The sequence below is a fragment of the Meriones unguiculatus genome, chromosome 7 (assembly GCF_030254825.1).
Source record: "Meriones unguiculatus strain TT.TT164.6M chromosome 7, Bangor_MerUng_6.1, whole genome shotgun sequence".
In the NCBI taxonomy this organism is placed as follows: Eukaryota; Metazoa; Chordata; class Mammalia; order Rodentia; family Muridae; genus Meriones; species Meriones unguiculatus.
The window spans coordinates 13,509,978-13,525,579 of NC_083355.1; the positions used below are offsets into that span (position 1 = coordinate 13,509,978).

General features: G+C 43.3%; 1 protein-coding gene across 1 annotated transcript; it reads right to left on the reverse strand.

Moving 5' to 3' along the window:
* Positions 1 to 1,214: 1,214 nt before the first annotated feature.
* Positions 1,215 to 14,760, reverse strand: Apoh (apolipoprotein H). Its single transcript, XM_021648503.2, has 8 exons — positions 14,602 to 14,760; positions 14,034 to 14,210; positions 12,481 to 12,577; positions 10,891 to 10,967; positions 8,350 to 8,538; positions 6,316 to 6,495; positions 3,446 to 3,643; positions 1,215 to 1,371 (listed from the first exon to the last, which is right to left on the reverse strand). The coding sequence occupies exons 1-8, from the start codon at positions 14,744 to 14,746 to the stop codon at positions 1,316 to 1,318; spliced, it is 1,119 nt and encodes a 372-aa protein (XP_021504178.2). The 5' UTR covers positions 14,747 to 14,760; the 3' UTR covers positions 1,215 to 1,315.
* Positions 14,761 to 15,602: the final 842 nt, after the last annotated feature.

Sequence of the window (15,602 nt, forward strand, 5' to 3'; positions counted from 1 at the left end):
ATGACCAGAAAAGACTGGTCTGAAGGAAGGACAAAATCCAGCAGGGTAAGGTTAAATTCTGAAACTTTCACCCACCATTCCCAACCCATGGTATTTATTCTGAGCTCCAACAAGCTTGGCCATGACATTTGCTACACATGTAACTTCTTGGTTCAACTTGGAGTTTGCTGCTTTCCTCAGCGGACATGCCACTTTGCTGCCATCTCCATCGATCCTGGCGACTAAAGCTTTGGATTCACCCTTAAAGTTCCTCACACCGACTCCTCAGGATCAGTACACAGGGAATACGACCGACCCTACCACACATTGTCTGGCCCAACTGACTGGTCTCTGGAACCCTGGTGCAAGCTCCATTTCCTTGTGGCTCTTGCATTCTATGTGCAGGGGAGACCAGTGCCATGAGGGTGATACAAACTTCCGAGGCCATCTTGACAAGTAGCTGGACCCCCTTGGGACATGGACGCAAAGCTCTGTGCACAGCAGCAGGAGCTTGAAGCAGGTTTGTTCACGTGACTGCAGGGGAACTCGGTAAAGAAAGAGCCACTGTAGAGAGTAGGGGTGTGAGCAGCCCAGGGACAGACAGTGGAGGTGCTGGACAGAACATGAGGGCCTACATCTGGTGCATTCGTGAATTTAAACTGGATCTATCAGCATGATTGTGACTTTTGCTCTGCTTCTAGCAACACGCAGCTACTTAGGTGCAAGCATATAGAAGGGAAGGAGCCTTAAGTAAGTTTGGACCACAGATAAAACAAAAAAAGAGAAGGGCAAAGGAGTAGGACATACCTGGAGGAAGGATGCTAAAGCCAGATGTTAGAATGATAATGAGTAAGGGGAGAATTCTTTTTTTTTTTTTTTTGGCATTATGTTAACATAGCACCAAGGATTCCCATCCAGTTCTGTGGATCAGAGAGTCTGTGCCTATTCTTTTGTGGCCATGATTCTCAAACTCAAGGAAGCACAAGAATTATGTAGCTACTACATCATCAGCATAGATTTCTAAGCCATCCTTGGCAATTTTTCTTTCATTGTAGGGAGTGAACAGATAATACTGGCTTGGAGGTTAATGAACCAGTGTGTAAAAAAGTGTTATGGTGTAACAGGGCTGCCCTGTTGATTGTTATGCTTCCTACTTCACAGCCAGGAACCAAGGATGTTTCGGGTATTTGGATCTCTTAGCTAAAACCACAGTGCCATATGGAGTCACGCTGCAATGCCTGAGGCAATTCAGTAACTTTATTTTGCCGTTTCACTTGGATTTCTCAGAGGAGCAGAGATACAGATATGATATTCAGTTTTGATTCTGAAAATGACTTCAGCACGGCTTCACTTCTGATGCATCTGTTTTCCAGAAAGCCAGAGAACTGTGCTCTGTTGGAGGAGGGAAAAAGACAACAAGAGAGACAATCATTTCTCAGATTTTCTAAATAGCTCATCCAAATCAAATACATCTTACGCATGTGTTGAATAAATTTAATTCTAGGAATAAAACCGTTTAGTGTGAGGTGCCGCTGCTGGGAAGGAAAAAATGGGTAAGGATAAGCCATTTATTTCCAAGAAGAGAAAATGAAAGGTTTTATATAACTCTGACAGGCAAGATTAAAAGGGAAAAAAAAATCATATCCGCCTTTTATTTATTCCCTATGGCATCAAGAGCTCTACCTCTGTCTGAAGACCATAAGGAAAATCAGCCTGAAAAAAAAATAGAGCAAAGCAACTCTGATTTTTAAATTAACCCCTTTCTAGTAGTTTCTCTCCTGATTTGTATGAAGCCTATTGTACTTTGTCAATTTTGTATGTAACATCTCACTAGGGTTTTTCTAACTTTTATTGCATTTGCGTGTGTGTGTGTGTACATGAATGTGGAAACTAGACCTCAATGCTGGATGTTTTCCTCTATCACTATCTACTTTTTTTTTTTTTTTGAGACAGGGTCTCTCCCTGATCTAGTGCTTACTGGTTGACCGGCTAGGCAGTGAGTGCCAGAAATCCACCCTCTACCTCCCAGATCTTCTACCCAGCCCTGGGGATGTAAGCTCAGTACCCAGCCCAGTTCTCTGATAGGTTCTGAGATCTATTACATCAGCCTCCTGCATGTGCCACCGACACTTTACCTACTGGCCCATCTCCCCAGCCCAAGATCTGTCTTCTGGGCAATAACAGCTTATTCAGCAGGGTCTTGACTCTTTGTGATTGTGAAAACGTCACTGGTGGAACACTTATCCCATGCCGTGCATAGTATTTCTATTAATTGGGGCTGGGATGATGGCTCAGCAGATAAGAGTGTTTGCTTCCTAAGTGTAGGAACCTGAGCTTAGATCCCAGCACCCATGTAAAAAAAAAAAAAAAAAAAAAAAAAGAAAGAAAAGAAAAAAGAACGGCCACCACACACGAATGCCCATAACACCAGTTTTGTGAGGGCTGGAGACGGGGCCATCACTGCAGCTTGCTGACCACCAGCCTAGCTCCAGATTGAAGGAATAAGTGCACGCGAGCGCGCGCGCACACACACACACACACTATCACTTATACATACATACACACACAAAGCAAAAATGTTTCTATCGATTGAACACACCTTATGAGGTATGCCTTATCAATGGTTTACATCTCCCTCTCTGTCTAGGTAATAAGTTCTCAGATCCACTGCCCGCCCCTGGTATATCTATTCGCAATTATGGTCTCCCCAGCTGTCAATACATAGTCGCCAATGTGTCTGGAGAATTTATAATCCTGGAACCAATAGTAACTCTAGCCTCTCTTGGCTTTTCATCCCTACAAAAGCCCTGAATTTGAAGCCTAGGTTAGCATTTGGTTCTAAACGCCAACCAGTGTCAACTTCTGAATCTCACACAATCACACTGGCATCTTTCTCAACAGATTTTGCTCTACTCAAACTTTGCCCTAAATAATTTGTGTGTGTGTGTGTGTGTGTGTGTGTGTGTGTGTGTGTGCAAAGGCTGAAGAGATGGCTCAGCCACTAAAGGCTAGGCTCACAACCAAAAATATGATAATTCGTTTGAAATTGGGCATTTCTGATGGCAAGAAAAATAATACTGGATCCATAGGCTAATTACCATCATTATCATTGCTTCTCTAAACTGTAGAATAAAGAAGTCATAAATTATTGTATTATTCAATATTTGACCATTAATTTTTCACACTAAACTTGTAATTACACAAGATGGCATAATTCACCTCAAGGGTCATCCAGGAAATCTACAACCTCAAGGTGTAATGAAAAGAACTGGAAAGCGAAAAAAAGTATGTAAGCCAAAAAGCCATAAGCTGCTCTCTCCTTTATCTGATTTTCCCCTATTACACATCTTTTTAAAAACCCAGTAGCCAAATAGATTTAGTTTCCCATTGTCACTCTGCAATTTAAATGTTGGTGATGGCGAGGGCGGAGCGGATGATCTAACTTAATGGTCCACAGCAGCCTTACCCTTGAAACATTTGGGGATTTCGATGGTGCCATCTATGCACTGAGTCTCCTCAGTATAGCTGCACTTCTTCTCCTTGTTTTTGCAGTAGAAGGAAACCTTGTCACCATGCTTCATCCCATTCTTAAACTCTTCCTGGATCTTCACTCTCTGTCCATGGTACAGTACAGTGGCTTTCCTAACCGATATTTGGCAGGATGCTGGAAGAGAGGATATCTGTAGTCAAGACAACCGTCGACTGAATCTTTGTTAAAGATGATGTAGCTTCCTATGGCCAGCAAGATGGCTCAGAGGGAAAAAGCACCTGCCACTAAGCCTCATGGCCTGAAATCAATCCACAGGACCCACGTGGTGGAAGGGAAAACAACTTTGTCAAGCTGTCCTCTGACCTCCCCACAATGCATGTGAGTCCACATATGCATGCACGCACACAAAATGATAAATGCATAATACAATTTTTTTAAAAAGCACGTAAACTTTTAAGTCAGTAGAAGAGCACAACTGAGATAAATAGGCCAAGACAAGAGGGTTCTAAGAAACGCGTGACAGGCGATGCCAATGTGACTGACTGATGACATGTTCTGTCAACATGTCTGTCTGTCAGTAACGGCGTCCAGTCAAAGCAGCAGCGACTCTTGGGTTCTGTGATAGAGAACCTGATCTAAGCCTGAGTTGATCTGTGCTCAGATCCCATTTATGGAGTGAATATGCCCATCAGCCAACCACCATGGTGAAAGCTGCTGACAGCTCACAAATGACTCCTGTTTCAGGAGGCTTGGTGAATAAAGGCACTTGATAATCTGAGCTCAATGCCCTTCCCCGGGACCACATGGCAGAAGAATCAACTCCAGAGTGCTGTAGTCTGACCTCCACAAGTGTGTCGTGGTACATGCACAGACACACACACACACACACACACACACACACTAAAAATGTAAGAAATTTTCCATTGCTTTCATCCTCTTTAATTGTTTTACATATATGTATGTATGTGTATATATATATATATATATATATATATATATATATATTCAGCCTGATTGGTACATATAGTTCTACTTGTATGTAAATAATTTCAGAGCTGACCACCTGGTATCAGATAGGCAACTGGCAGGGACAGGGAGGCTCTTTCTTGGGAAGACTCTTTCCCCCACGTTCAGCAGCACTTACATGTGCGTAGTTCTTTGTCTAGGGCTGAGGCCCTGTGAAGTGTCCCACTTCCGTGACTATTGCTGTCATCCTTGTTCAAGCCTGGTTCAGGCTGCTGACACCATGTCTTAAATATATTTATTTTTTCAAAAAAAGAAGGGACTTGGTTAAGATGAAAGTTCTCAGGTCTCACTCCAGATTCCACTAACCCAGAAACTCTGATGATGAAGCACAGATGTGTGTGTGTGTGTGTGTGTGTGTGTGTGTGTGTGTGTGTGTGAAAACTAACCCATGAGGGCTGTGGAGATGCTCAGCCAATAAAGTGGCTGCTGTGCAAGCATGAGGATTAGAGTAATTCTGGCCCTAGCAACAATCTGCATAAAAGCTAGGTTGGAAAGGGAGGGTTGAAGAAGCAGACAGACAAATTGCCAGAGCTCTCTGGCCAGCCGGCCAGCCTCCAGGTTCAGTGAGCAATCCTGGCCCAGAAAAATAAGGTCTAGAGTAATTGAAGAAAACTTGTAACTTGTGTATGACCTCTGGCATACACACACTTGTGTCTACATACTAGTATACACTCATGCATATACCTATATGTGCATGTATACTGGCGCGCACACACACACACACACACACACACACACACACACACACACAGACATACACACACACGTGTCTCCCTAGAGGACTCAGATGCACAGAAAAGGCCGGGAGCCAATGCCCGCCCTAGCTTCCCTGTCCTGCTATCTTCTGAGATCCCGGCTTCATAAATCAATGGCATTTGAACGGCTGTCCCAGACTCTGCTTCTAAGAGATCCGAGCCTGTAACACCAACCATTCATCATTTTGTTTTTGTGCCTGCTCTCCTTTCCTGTTTAAACACTTCAGCTTGGGCAGAGACAGAGTGCTCTATGGTTGTTCTTTGCATAATCATCGCATTATGCAAATCATGGCATTGATGGATTAAGGACAGATGCTCAACTCCAAAAACCTGACAGCTCAGGAAAAGGAAGCCAGCTGGTGATGGGGGCTTTACCTGTTGTAAAATCAAGCCAGGTTCAAACAAGGAGAGGGACACAGAGATGGGAGAGGACACTGACATGTCGTATCTGAGCTCCTCATTTGCATATTTCTTTTTAAAATATATCTCTATATATCTATAACTAGCTCCCATTTCCTTGAATTAGCTTAGATGTGTGACTGATCTCAAAGAGGGCCTTGACCAAAAAAAAAAAAAAAAAGGCAAAGGAGGCATCAGAGTCAGGTGGGAGGCTCAGGCAGCAGAGATGGCTCAGTGATTAAGAGCATACACTATTCTTCTAGAGGACGAGAGTTCAGTTCCCAGTGCCTACATCAAGTTTCAAGAAAGCCAGGGCTTCCGACCCCTGTACTCATGTGCACACGCGTCACCCACACTCAACTGCAGACAAATTTAAAAATAGTAAAAGAAATATTTTGAAAATGGTGCTTATAGGCAGACTTAAAAACAAATACAGAAATGGTGGTCTTCCTCCATACGACCAGTGCTTAACAGAGAACACGTTTATTTCCTCTAGCTGGATGCTAAGCAACCTTCCTGAGCATGAGAGTTCTCCATGTACTATTCAGTCCTTACGACTTTCCCAGATCAGTCACTATGAAGCGAGTGTGAGCAACAAGCGGAGAGTAGGTAAAATAAGAAAATAGTGGATTCAGTCTTTGCCAGACCTCAGCCATACTTCCATACCTTTACAGCTCGGCAGGGCGGACCAATTCCCCGTCCTGGTGCACTCCACTTCTTGTGGGCCATCCAGTGAGTATGTATCATGGCAACCAAAGGTGGCTTTATCCTTATAAAGAAGAACTGGCTTTGCAGGATAATTCACAAACCCATTGTCTGGCCTCGAGGGGAAGGGGCATTTTACTTCTAAAAAGTGTATTCAGTAAGACATGTTAGTAACTGATAGCATTGTCTGGCAGCTGCAGAATAGCTACAATCTTCCATCACACCACACAGTCCCTGGGTATTGCTGTGAGTGAAATGCAGTTTCTAAATGCCCAATGCTTAATTCTGTTCCCATTCTCTTACGCTTATAGAACCCTGAAAATTTAGAAAATAAGCACATTTTGAAAGTAAATAATGACACCCTGCTAGCTCTTTGGGCTTTGAGTTTTCATTATAAAGTGTCTTTTGTCACAAACTTCTACAGTCTAAAAAGTAGGTATGGAAGACCTTTTTCTTTTTTTCTTTCTTTCTTTTTCTCTTTTCTTTTCTTTTCTTTTTTTTTCAATAGGGTTTCTCTGTGTAGCCTTGGCTGTCCTGGCCTCACTTTATAGACCAGGCTGGCATAGCAGTCAACCTGCCTCAGCCTCCCCGAGTACTGGGATCAAAGGCATGCACCACAGCACCTGGCTAGAAAGCCTTTTTTTCTAATCAATAAACCAGACTAAAAAGACACTGTGCTGATTCTGAAATTTAGGTAGATTATAAAGTCATAGCCATCAACCAGACTATAACTCAGTTTTTAAAACCCTCATCCCTTAATCCAGGCATCTTTTCACCAGCCTACTTGGTATCCAGCTGTCACTAGACACAAGTCCATTCATGCCTGCCTGGCTTTGCAAGTGATGTGTCCCCGCACAGCATACCTGTCCTTCATCTTCCACTCATGATCCAAAGCCCATACAGAGGGTCTCAGCCTCTGAAAATACCACCCAGTCAGTCTTAGACTGTTCATTGTGATATGCTTAATTCACAGCAGGTCAGGAACCAAAGTCACTCACCTGCTGTCCCTGGTTCAAGGCACACTACCTGACACATGATAGATGCTCAGTTAGACAGAGGGGGGTACACACCTATAATCTCAGCATTTGGGAGATGGAGGCAGGAGGATCAGGAGTTAGAGACCCAACTCAGCTACATGGTGAGGTTAAGATCAGCTGGGCTGAGATTTCCCCTCCTTAAAGGACGAGAGATGCTCACGGGACCTGAGAAGCAAAGGGACTGTGCAGTTGCTGGAAAGACAGTCCTGCGGGTGGAGCAGCCTGCAGGTTGGGCAGGGAATAGCCAGGATGGAGCTATTGTAAGCTATCACCATGCACGCTGAAGTGGGCTTTTCAGCGATGCAGTTACCTTTGAGACACTCATGCAGCCTGCACGCAACCCCTCACTTATGCACCTGTAAGTAACCCCAATAATCTCACTAGTACCCTAGGCTAGACTTGGGTGGCATCATTTCTTTGCTCTGTCATCACTGCCTGATCTGGGCTGAATAAATATTCTTCATGTCTCCCTAGGAGAAATCACACAACAGATATATGAATCCCTTTCTTTAAACAAAACAAAACAAAACAAAACAAAAAAGAAGCCGGGAGCTGGTAGCTCACACCTTTAATCCCGGCACTCAGGAGGCAGAGGCAGGCAGATCTCTGTGAGTTTAAGGTCACCTGGTCTACAGAGAGACTTCCTCCAGGACAACGGAGGCTACACAGCGAAACCCTATCTCAAAAATCCACTAGCCCTCCAAAAAACAAAAACAAAAAACAAAACAAAACAAAAAAACAAAAAGAAAGAAGAAAGAAAGAAAGAAAGAAAGAAAGAAAGAAAGAAAGAAAGAAAGAAAGAAAGAAAGAAAGAAAGAAAGAAAGAAAGAAAACAAAAAGCAAAATAAATAGTTTAGTTTGTTGAGGGAATTTGGAGTGTTCGTGGTAGTTTGGCATTTTCAAAGCATTTAAAGAAGTGTTTCTGTGCTACTCTAGTTATTTTGTCTTAACCACTTACCCCTGCATTCTGGCAGTTCTGTCCAGTTTCCATGGGCTGTGCACGTAACTGTGCTATTTCCAAACATGGCATGGTGTGGCAAGCATTCAAAGACTGCCGTGTCCCGATAGAGAGAGTTATTCCCAGCAGACGGCTTGTAAGACTTAAGGGTTGCAAACTTAGGAACCAGTGGAGGCGGGCAGATGATGGCTGCAAAGAGAGATCACTGTCATCTCTACGAAAATAATTGGGGTTTTGAAATGCACTCTTTAGAGGCAGATAGGTTATCTGTGAGTTTGAGGTCAGCCTAATTTACATAGTGAGAGATTTTCTCAAAGGAAGGAAGGAAGGAATGTAGGAAGGAGGGAGGGCGGGAGGGAGGGGGAGAGAGAGAAAGAGAGAGAGACAGAGACTCTGTAGGTTGACAAGAGGTCTCTGTATATAAAAATAACTTGATGCCCCACTCAATGACCAGAGTTCAATCCATAGGACACACAGAGTAGAAAGAGAGAACTGGCTCTCCCAGATGGTCTTTGGACCTCTATACATATGCCAAGTAAATAAATGTAATTTAAAAATTAAAATACACTCTTTCCAGAATGAAAGCGTATTCAAGGATGAATTTGAAGAAATGTAACATTTGATAACAGAGTAAAAACAAACCATTGTTGATGACAAGTAAGAAAAAGTCAAGTCAAATGTGCCAACCCATCAGAAACCATGCCGACCAAGAATAAGGAAGAGGAGGAGAACGACAACGACTAAGAGGCAAAGGTGGCAACTGCAGCGATATGTTTGTCTCATCACAGCTCGTTTGACTTTTGTAGCCACTGTTCTACACATCTTTGACGTAAAGGCTACCTTGAGAGATGTTTCTGGAAATCGGAATGTATCCTGAAGTACTTGGTACTGCTGTTTGTGACATCTGAGTTCTGCCCCTAGTCCTGTTTGTTGTTCTGATAAATGCCTCCTGCTTTGGCAGTGGACACATGGAGGTTTACACACGCAGATGCAAGGACCCAGACACACGGCAGTGGCTTATCACCCTGCCTTAACAATATATAGAGTTTCAACAAATTCAGAGAAAGTTACACTAATATAAAGATACTGGTGATAAACTTGTTAATTAATGTGATCTCTCTCAGTCCCTGTTTCTCAGAGAGTGGTCATAGACAGTCATGGATGGTCGTGGATGGTCATGGAATTGCCTGACATCCAATAAAGGCTCAGACCACACTCCAGGGGCCTGAGTCAGAATTTGCATGTTAATGAGATATTAACCCCAGTGACTGGTATTCAAGCACAAGAGTCATTCATTTATATTAGATTGAACTTAAAAGTAATTTCTCTGTTCCTAACTGGAAAAAAATTAATATACATAATTGGTAAAAGATGCCTAAAGGGGAGATTATTTGTATGAACCATGGTGATCCTTGAGATGGATAAAGAACCCAATTTATCTTTAAATCAGTTTTTTTGTAGTTTAGTTTTAATTTGGTTAGGATTTATCTAGAATTACTTTAGTTTCCCACTTTCGTTTGTTAGGATGGGTGTCACTGAAAGGCTAAAGAACCACATCCATTGCCTGAGCCTCTTGGTCAAAGATTAGAGTTATATAAATCTCAAGCTAGAGGACCTGAGAAGAATTGTCTCCGTAGAAACAGGCCCAGAGTACCCACTGACCTCTTAATTGAGCATAGCTTTGAGTAAGTCATGAAGGCCTTGCTCTTAAGATACAAGGTGCTTGGTGGCTTACCTTACCTCTATCAGTGAATTCATTCACCTGGGGCAGAGCTCTCGCCTTTAGCCTTAGAGCAGCAGTTCTCAACCTGTGGGTTGTGACCCCTTGAGGGTCGCTTATCAGATACCCTGTACTAAAGGATAACAGCTTTAGGAAGGTTGAGAACCGCTGCCTTGCAGGCTCAGGATACAGCATCTAGAACCTCAGTTCACATTTGGTAAAGATGGGAACAAGCCATTGCTTGTTAATAAATTCATTAATCTATTCATTCATCAATAAACTCATTAATAAATCCATTCATTAATAAGTGAAGAATACACTAACAAGGAAGAGATGTTTGGGGCCACTGCTGGCGGAAGTTCTGCTGGCCAGGACTGGTGGTGTAGACTAGGGTTAGAGTACAAGATCCTGGGTTGGCTCTCACGCATGATGTAAAGGAAATAAAAAGAGCCCTTCTAACCTAACTATGGCAGGCCCTGAGAGCTCAAGGCCAGACCTTGCCTCTGCCAAAACAAGGAGGGGGCTTTGTGGTTAACAAACACAGCTGGTTCTGGCCCACCAGGTAGTATAGATACTTGAGTTCATACATAACTAAAATGCTTCTAGCCTGCTGCTCAAGGGTAATTTGTTGCCTCTTCTAGAATACAGTGATGTCAATCTAAATATCCCCACGAGAAAGCAACCACCCATCTCACTGAAGCAGGCCTGGGGGATCGCCGAGAGCAAGGAGTTTCTGGATCATGTTGCTGGCAGCATTAAAGCCAGGAAATCTCCAGATGGACCAACTTGCCCCTTAACTGCGGTGGGATCCACAGACTCACGTGAACAGACAGGAAGCTCAGGACTCCATTTTCCGTCCTCGGTGCACATGGCAGAACTGGTACCATTCAGATAAAACCTGAAGAAGGAAAATGTAATGGATTAAACAGTAAAGTGATCTCACTGGCATTATAAATGTGCTAGGGACTGAACTCAAGTGCTTCTGTGTGGAAAATATGAGTTCTTCTACCACTGAGACTCCTACTGTTAATCCTATTCATTTGTCTGGAGTGAGGCTCTCACTATGTTGGCAAGAAAGATGTCTCAAGGGATAGAGTCACGTACTATTACCCTCCCCAAAAGGATTGTCCACTGTCTTAGCATTGCTGGCATGAACGTATCTGAACAGTGCATGCCACCATCGCCAACCAAGGTACAGCTCTATCACCGACGCCCCTCCCCACCAGGGGCATTTGCGATCAGCCCCACCAGCCGCTTGGCATTCTATGGAAAGACCCGTGATTCTCCTTCGCAGATGGTGTTCCCAAGTCTCCATTCCCAGGCAAGGATCTTCAGCAACACTGCCACAGTGGACAGCAGCTTGTTCGCCAGTGGCCCATTGGTGCCATTTCAAGTAAGACAGATGAATTGTGGGACAAAGAACCCGTGAGGCCGTGATACGGCATTAACTGAGCATTCAAAGAGGTAGGTTCAGCCTGATTAAGAGCACACTGATTAGCCAGAGCTTGAATTCTAGCACCTATACTGGACAGCTCGACTGTAACCCCAGAGCTCTTCATATCCACACACACACACACACACTCACACACAGACACATAATTAAAATTAATGAAATAAATAAGTGGTGGTTTGAGTAAGAATGGCCCCATAGGCTCGTATATTTGAATGCTTGGTCACGAGGGAGTGGCATTATCTGAAAGGATTAGGGAGTGCGGCCTTGTTAGAGAATGTGTGTTGCTGGGGTTTCAAAAAAGCCCAAGACAGGCCCAGTGGCTCTCTCTTCCTGCTACCCGAGTCTCTAGACGTAGAACTCTCAGCTACCTCTCCAGCACCGTGTCTGCCTGTGCACCGCCATGCCGATAATGGACTGAACCTCTGAAACTGTAAGCCAGCCCCCGTTAAATGCTTCCTTTGTAACAGTTGGGCGTGGTGTCTCTTCACAGCAATAGAACAGTGACTGGGACAAAATCTTTCAAGAAGTTCTGTCTCACCATACCCCAGGCTTCTCCACAGAATTCTCTTCCAAAGACTACCTGACACACTGGTCGGTCAGTCCCATGACTAAAGGCCAAGCCACGTCATATTCCTGTTATACTTCAATCACACGCTAAGGAGCGGCCCAGAGATGAGAAGGAAGTATCATTCAGGTTCATTCACTTCTCTGTGTCTCCTCAGACGAGTGGTTAGTGAGGAGCGCAGAAGCTACATGGCCCTCGATGGTCTATTCTCTATTTCCTGCACCAGCCTCAGCATCATCATAGTGTCGGTTAAAAGCAGGACTGAAATGTATTTGTATCCAGCAAGTCCAACCCAAAGGCTAGAAATAAAATACAGAGCCGCTGTGATGTTTAACTAAGAGACCCAGAAGTGTGCTCTGTCTGCCAGGGGCTTCATCTCGCTGGTATTCTTACCCAGGATTACAAGTGAAAGTGATGGTGTTGGGATACTCAAAGGTTGTGTAACGTACAGCTCCATTTTCTAAGATTCCAGCAAAGGGACACACTCTGGCTGCGATTTAAAGAGAAAAACTCGTAAATGTCTATTGAAGCATAAATATGTAAACTCATTTCCATCTCTTGATCCAATAACTGCTCATAACTATCCTAAGAAAACAATGAAAATGAGACATACAATGCATATGTTGAGATATTCTTTACAGTAGAATTTGGACAGTCTAAATGACATTGTCATGAGATTGTTTTAATTAGACAAACTAACCCACCAACCAAATTATTAAGCAGCCAATAAAACACAGATTATAAAGGTTACGGAGACAGTCTGTTCTTATAATAAGCTGATAAAAAGTAGAAAACACAAAATTATATATACTCTTCACAATGATGCAAAGGCATATGGAAAGTATGCTGAAAATGACATTAAGCTGGGGGCAGTAGGTCTTGCTTAAAATCCCAAGACTCAGGGAGGCAGAGGCAGACAGATCTCTGTGAGTTTGAGACTAGCCTGGCCTACAAAGTGAGTCCAGGACAGCCAAGGCTACACAGAGAAACCCTGTCTTGAAAAAAAAATGAAATTATTAGTGATCAAAGTCATTGCTGATTTAAAGTGATTGTTCATTAAAAATCATGCTTCAGGGCTAGGTGGGTAGCTTGGAGGTGGAACACATGTTTAGCTTACACAAGTCTCTAGATGTAATGCCTCGTACTTCGAAAAAACCCACTTAGATTTATAAAAATAAAGAACAAACTCGAATCACTTGCAAGAACATTTATAATTATGATAAAGTTCATATCTATATAATCGAAATAATTAGAGCTATTTTTACTACTATACTTAATTGCCAAAAACTCAATCTGGTTGATTACTTAATATTTGACTATAAAAGTTAGGCTAAGATCTGGGTGGTTCACACCTGTAATTCCAGTGCTCAGGAGGCAAAGGCAGGGAGATCAGAAGTTCAGGCTCATCCTTAGATACCTAGTAAGTTTCAAGATGGACTGAAATACATGACACCATGTTAAACAAAAAAGGCTAACATGATCATAAACCACATTTCAAGGCATAAATGAAGACAACTATTTATCATAAAATAATGTGCTATGAAATTTATATTATCAGTGTATAACATGTTTCTATTTTATTGTAAATACATACATAATTTAGAAACATTTATAGTCAGTTTATTAAATATTAAGTCTGCTTCCATTCTGAGGCAAAGTCCAAAGATAGGATCATTCTCAAAGTTCTGTTTACCCATGAGTTTCTTTGGCAACAGTTCATCTGTCAGCATTTCTCCACTTGTCTTTTAACTTCTCCATTAATCAACCCAAGCCTCTCTCTTTCTCTCTCTTTCGAACTTTCCTTTGTTGTCCTCTTTTCTAAACATGCTTTCTTGTGTGATACCCTCACGCAGCCCTGCGCTCCCTGAGCAGGATGAGGTAGGATTTGCCTCCAAATATCCAGAACCCAAATGAGGGAGAGAACTGGAGAGAAGGTTTGGGCTTACGTATGCATTTCAGGGTGTTGATGGGCCACATTCCTGTGAGGGGACAGGTGAATCGTCGCATCCCTCCCCGGGACACATAGCCTGGCTTGCAGGAGTACACAATCTGCTCCCCTGGGTCGTAGGAGTTTTTTAACGGAACAACCATAGCAAACGGTAGTTCATCAGGCCGGGGACAGGCTGAAACAGAACCCAAAACAGACGGTTAAAAAGAAGAAAGCCCAATTCACAGCTTTAAGCTCATCTAGCACACAAGGGAACACTTACTACTACAAACACTTCCTATGCAAGTACCAAACACTTCCTATGCAAGATCTCATCTGACCTTAATGACCATTTGAAGGAGGCCAAACTGTTATCTGCAAACTGTTATCAACTGTGGTCAGCGTGCTGGGGCTCACATTGGCTGACTACCCTGCCACCAAGCCTGAAGAATGGCAACCTTGAAGAGTAAGTAAGCATCTGTGCCTCGTCTCCAGCATCCGCTCTGACTGAAAAGTCATCATAACTGATCCCTGACACGAACTCACGGGTTAGAGATAGTATTTTCTCAAAGGCAAGAGGTACTCACTCCGTCCTGCAATAGCAACATGGCAGAGGAAAGCGGAGAACAAGATGAGCACCGGGGAAATCATTGCTGATGAGTCCCCACCAGCTCCACCAAAGTGACGCTTTCTGCTGAAGGGAGACGTGCAGATAGAGGAGTGTTTAAACATTAAACCGCTTTCGGGATGTACCTCCATTTCTGTAAACAGAAGCTCAAGTGTTGTGCTTTGGAAAGGACCATGAGAGCTCCATTCTTTAATCATTTACTCCACTCCCCTGGGTCCGTTGTGAAATCTTTGGTGGGTGCCTCTTTGGTTTAGCACATTTTCTTCTTAGTAGCATGAACAGTTCATTACTGCCCCTGAAAGAATCCTGAGGCTCACCACACTGGACCTCCTAGTTTCCTCCCCCCTCCCTTGCTCTGTGTTTTGGTATGTTACAGACAGCGCACCAAAAGGTGGAAGTTCCTGTGTCGCTGATATAAGAAGTCATGACAGTCTTCTGTTCTCTGTTGCCACATCTGTAAAATGTCACCCCTGTGGCCGGGGGTGTGGCTCCGCCATGAAGAGCACTAAGTGCCCTTGTAGAGGACCCAGGTTCTGTTCCCAGCATTCCCACCAGGGAGCTCACAACCACCTGTAACTCCAGTTCTGGGGGATCGTGCATCTTTTATGGTCTTCCAGGATCTACACACAGGGCGCACACAAACCCACACAGGCACACACATACACACCTGAATAAAGATTAAAAAAGTAAGTAAAACAGTGTTCCAGTTTGTACACAGAGGAGTCTAAAGAATATCTTCAAGGAGTCACCTTCCATTTAATAAACTGAACTCAACATGTGTCACAAAACAACTAGTTTCTTCTTAATTCACCTTTTAGCTATTATTCATAATAAGATCTTCCTGGTAGCTCAAATGGTGACCTTGGAACTGTTCTTGACCCTTTGATCTTCTCTCATGTCAAAGCAGCATTCATTCATGCCACATCATATATCTTGTCTAGGCATGTTTCTGTTTTAGGG

Coding starts and splice junctions, on each gene's coding strand:
- Apoh (XM_021648503.2), bottom strand. CDS start 14,746: ATGTTTAAACACTCCTCTATCTGCACGTCTCCCTTCAGCAGAAAGCGT. Junction 6,496..8,349: donor AGAACTGCCAGAATGCAGGG/GTAAGTGGTTAA, acceptor TACACTTTTTAG/AAGTAAAATGCCCCTTCCCC. Junction 3,644..6,315: donor CGCCCTGCCGAGCTGTAAAG/GTATGGAAGTAT, acceptor CCTCTCTTCCAG/CATCCTGCCAAATATCGGTT.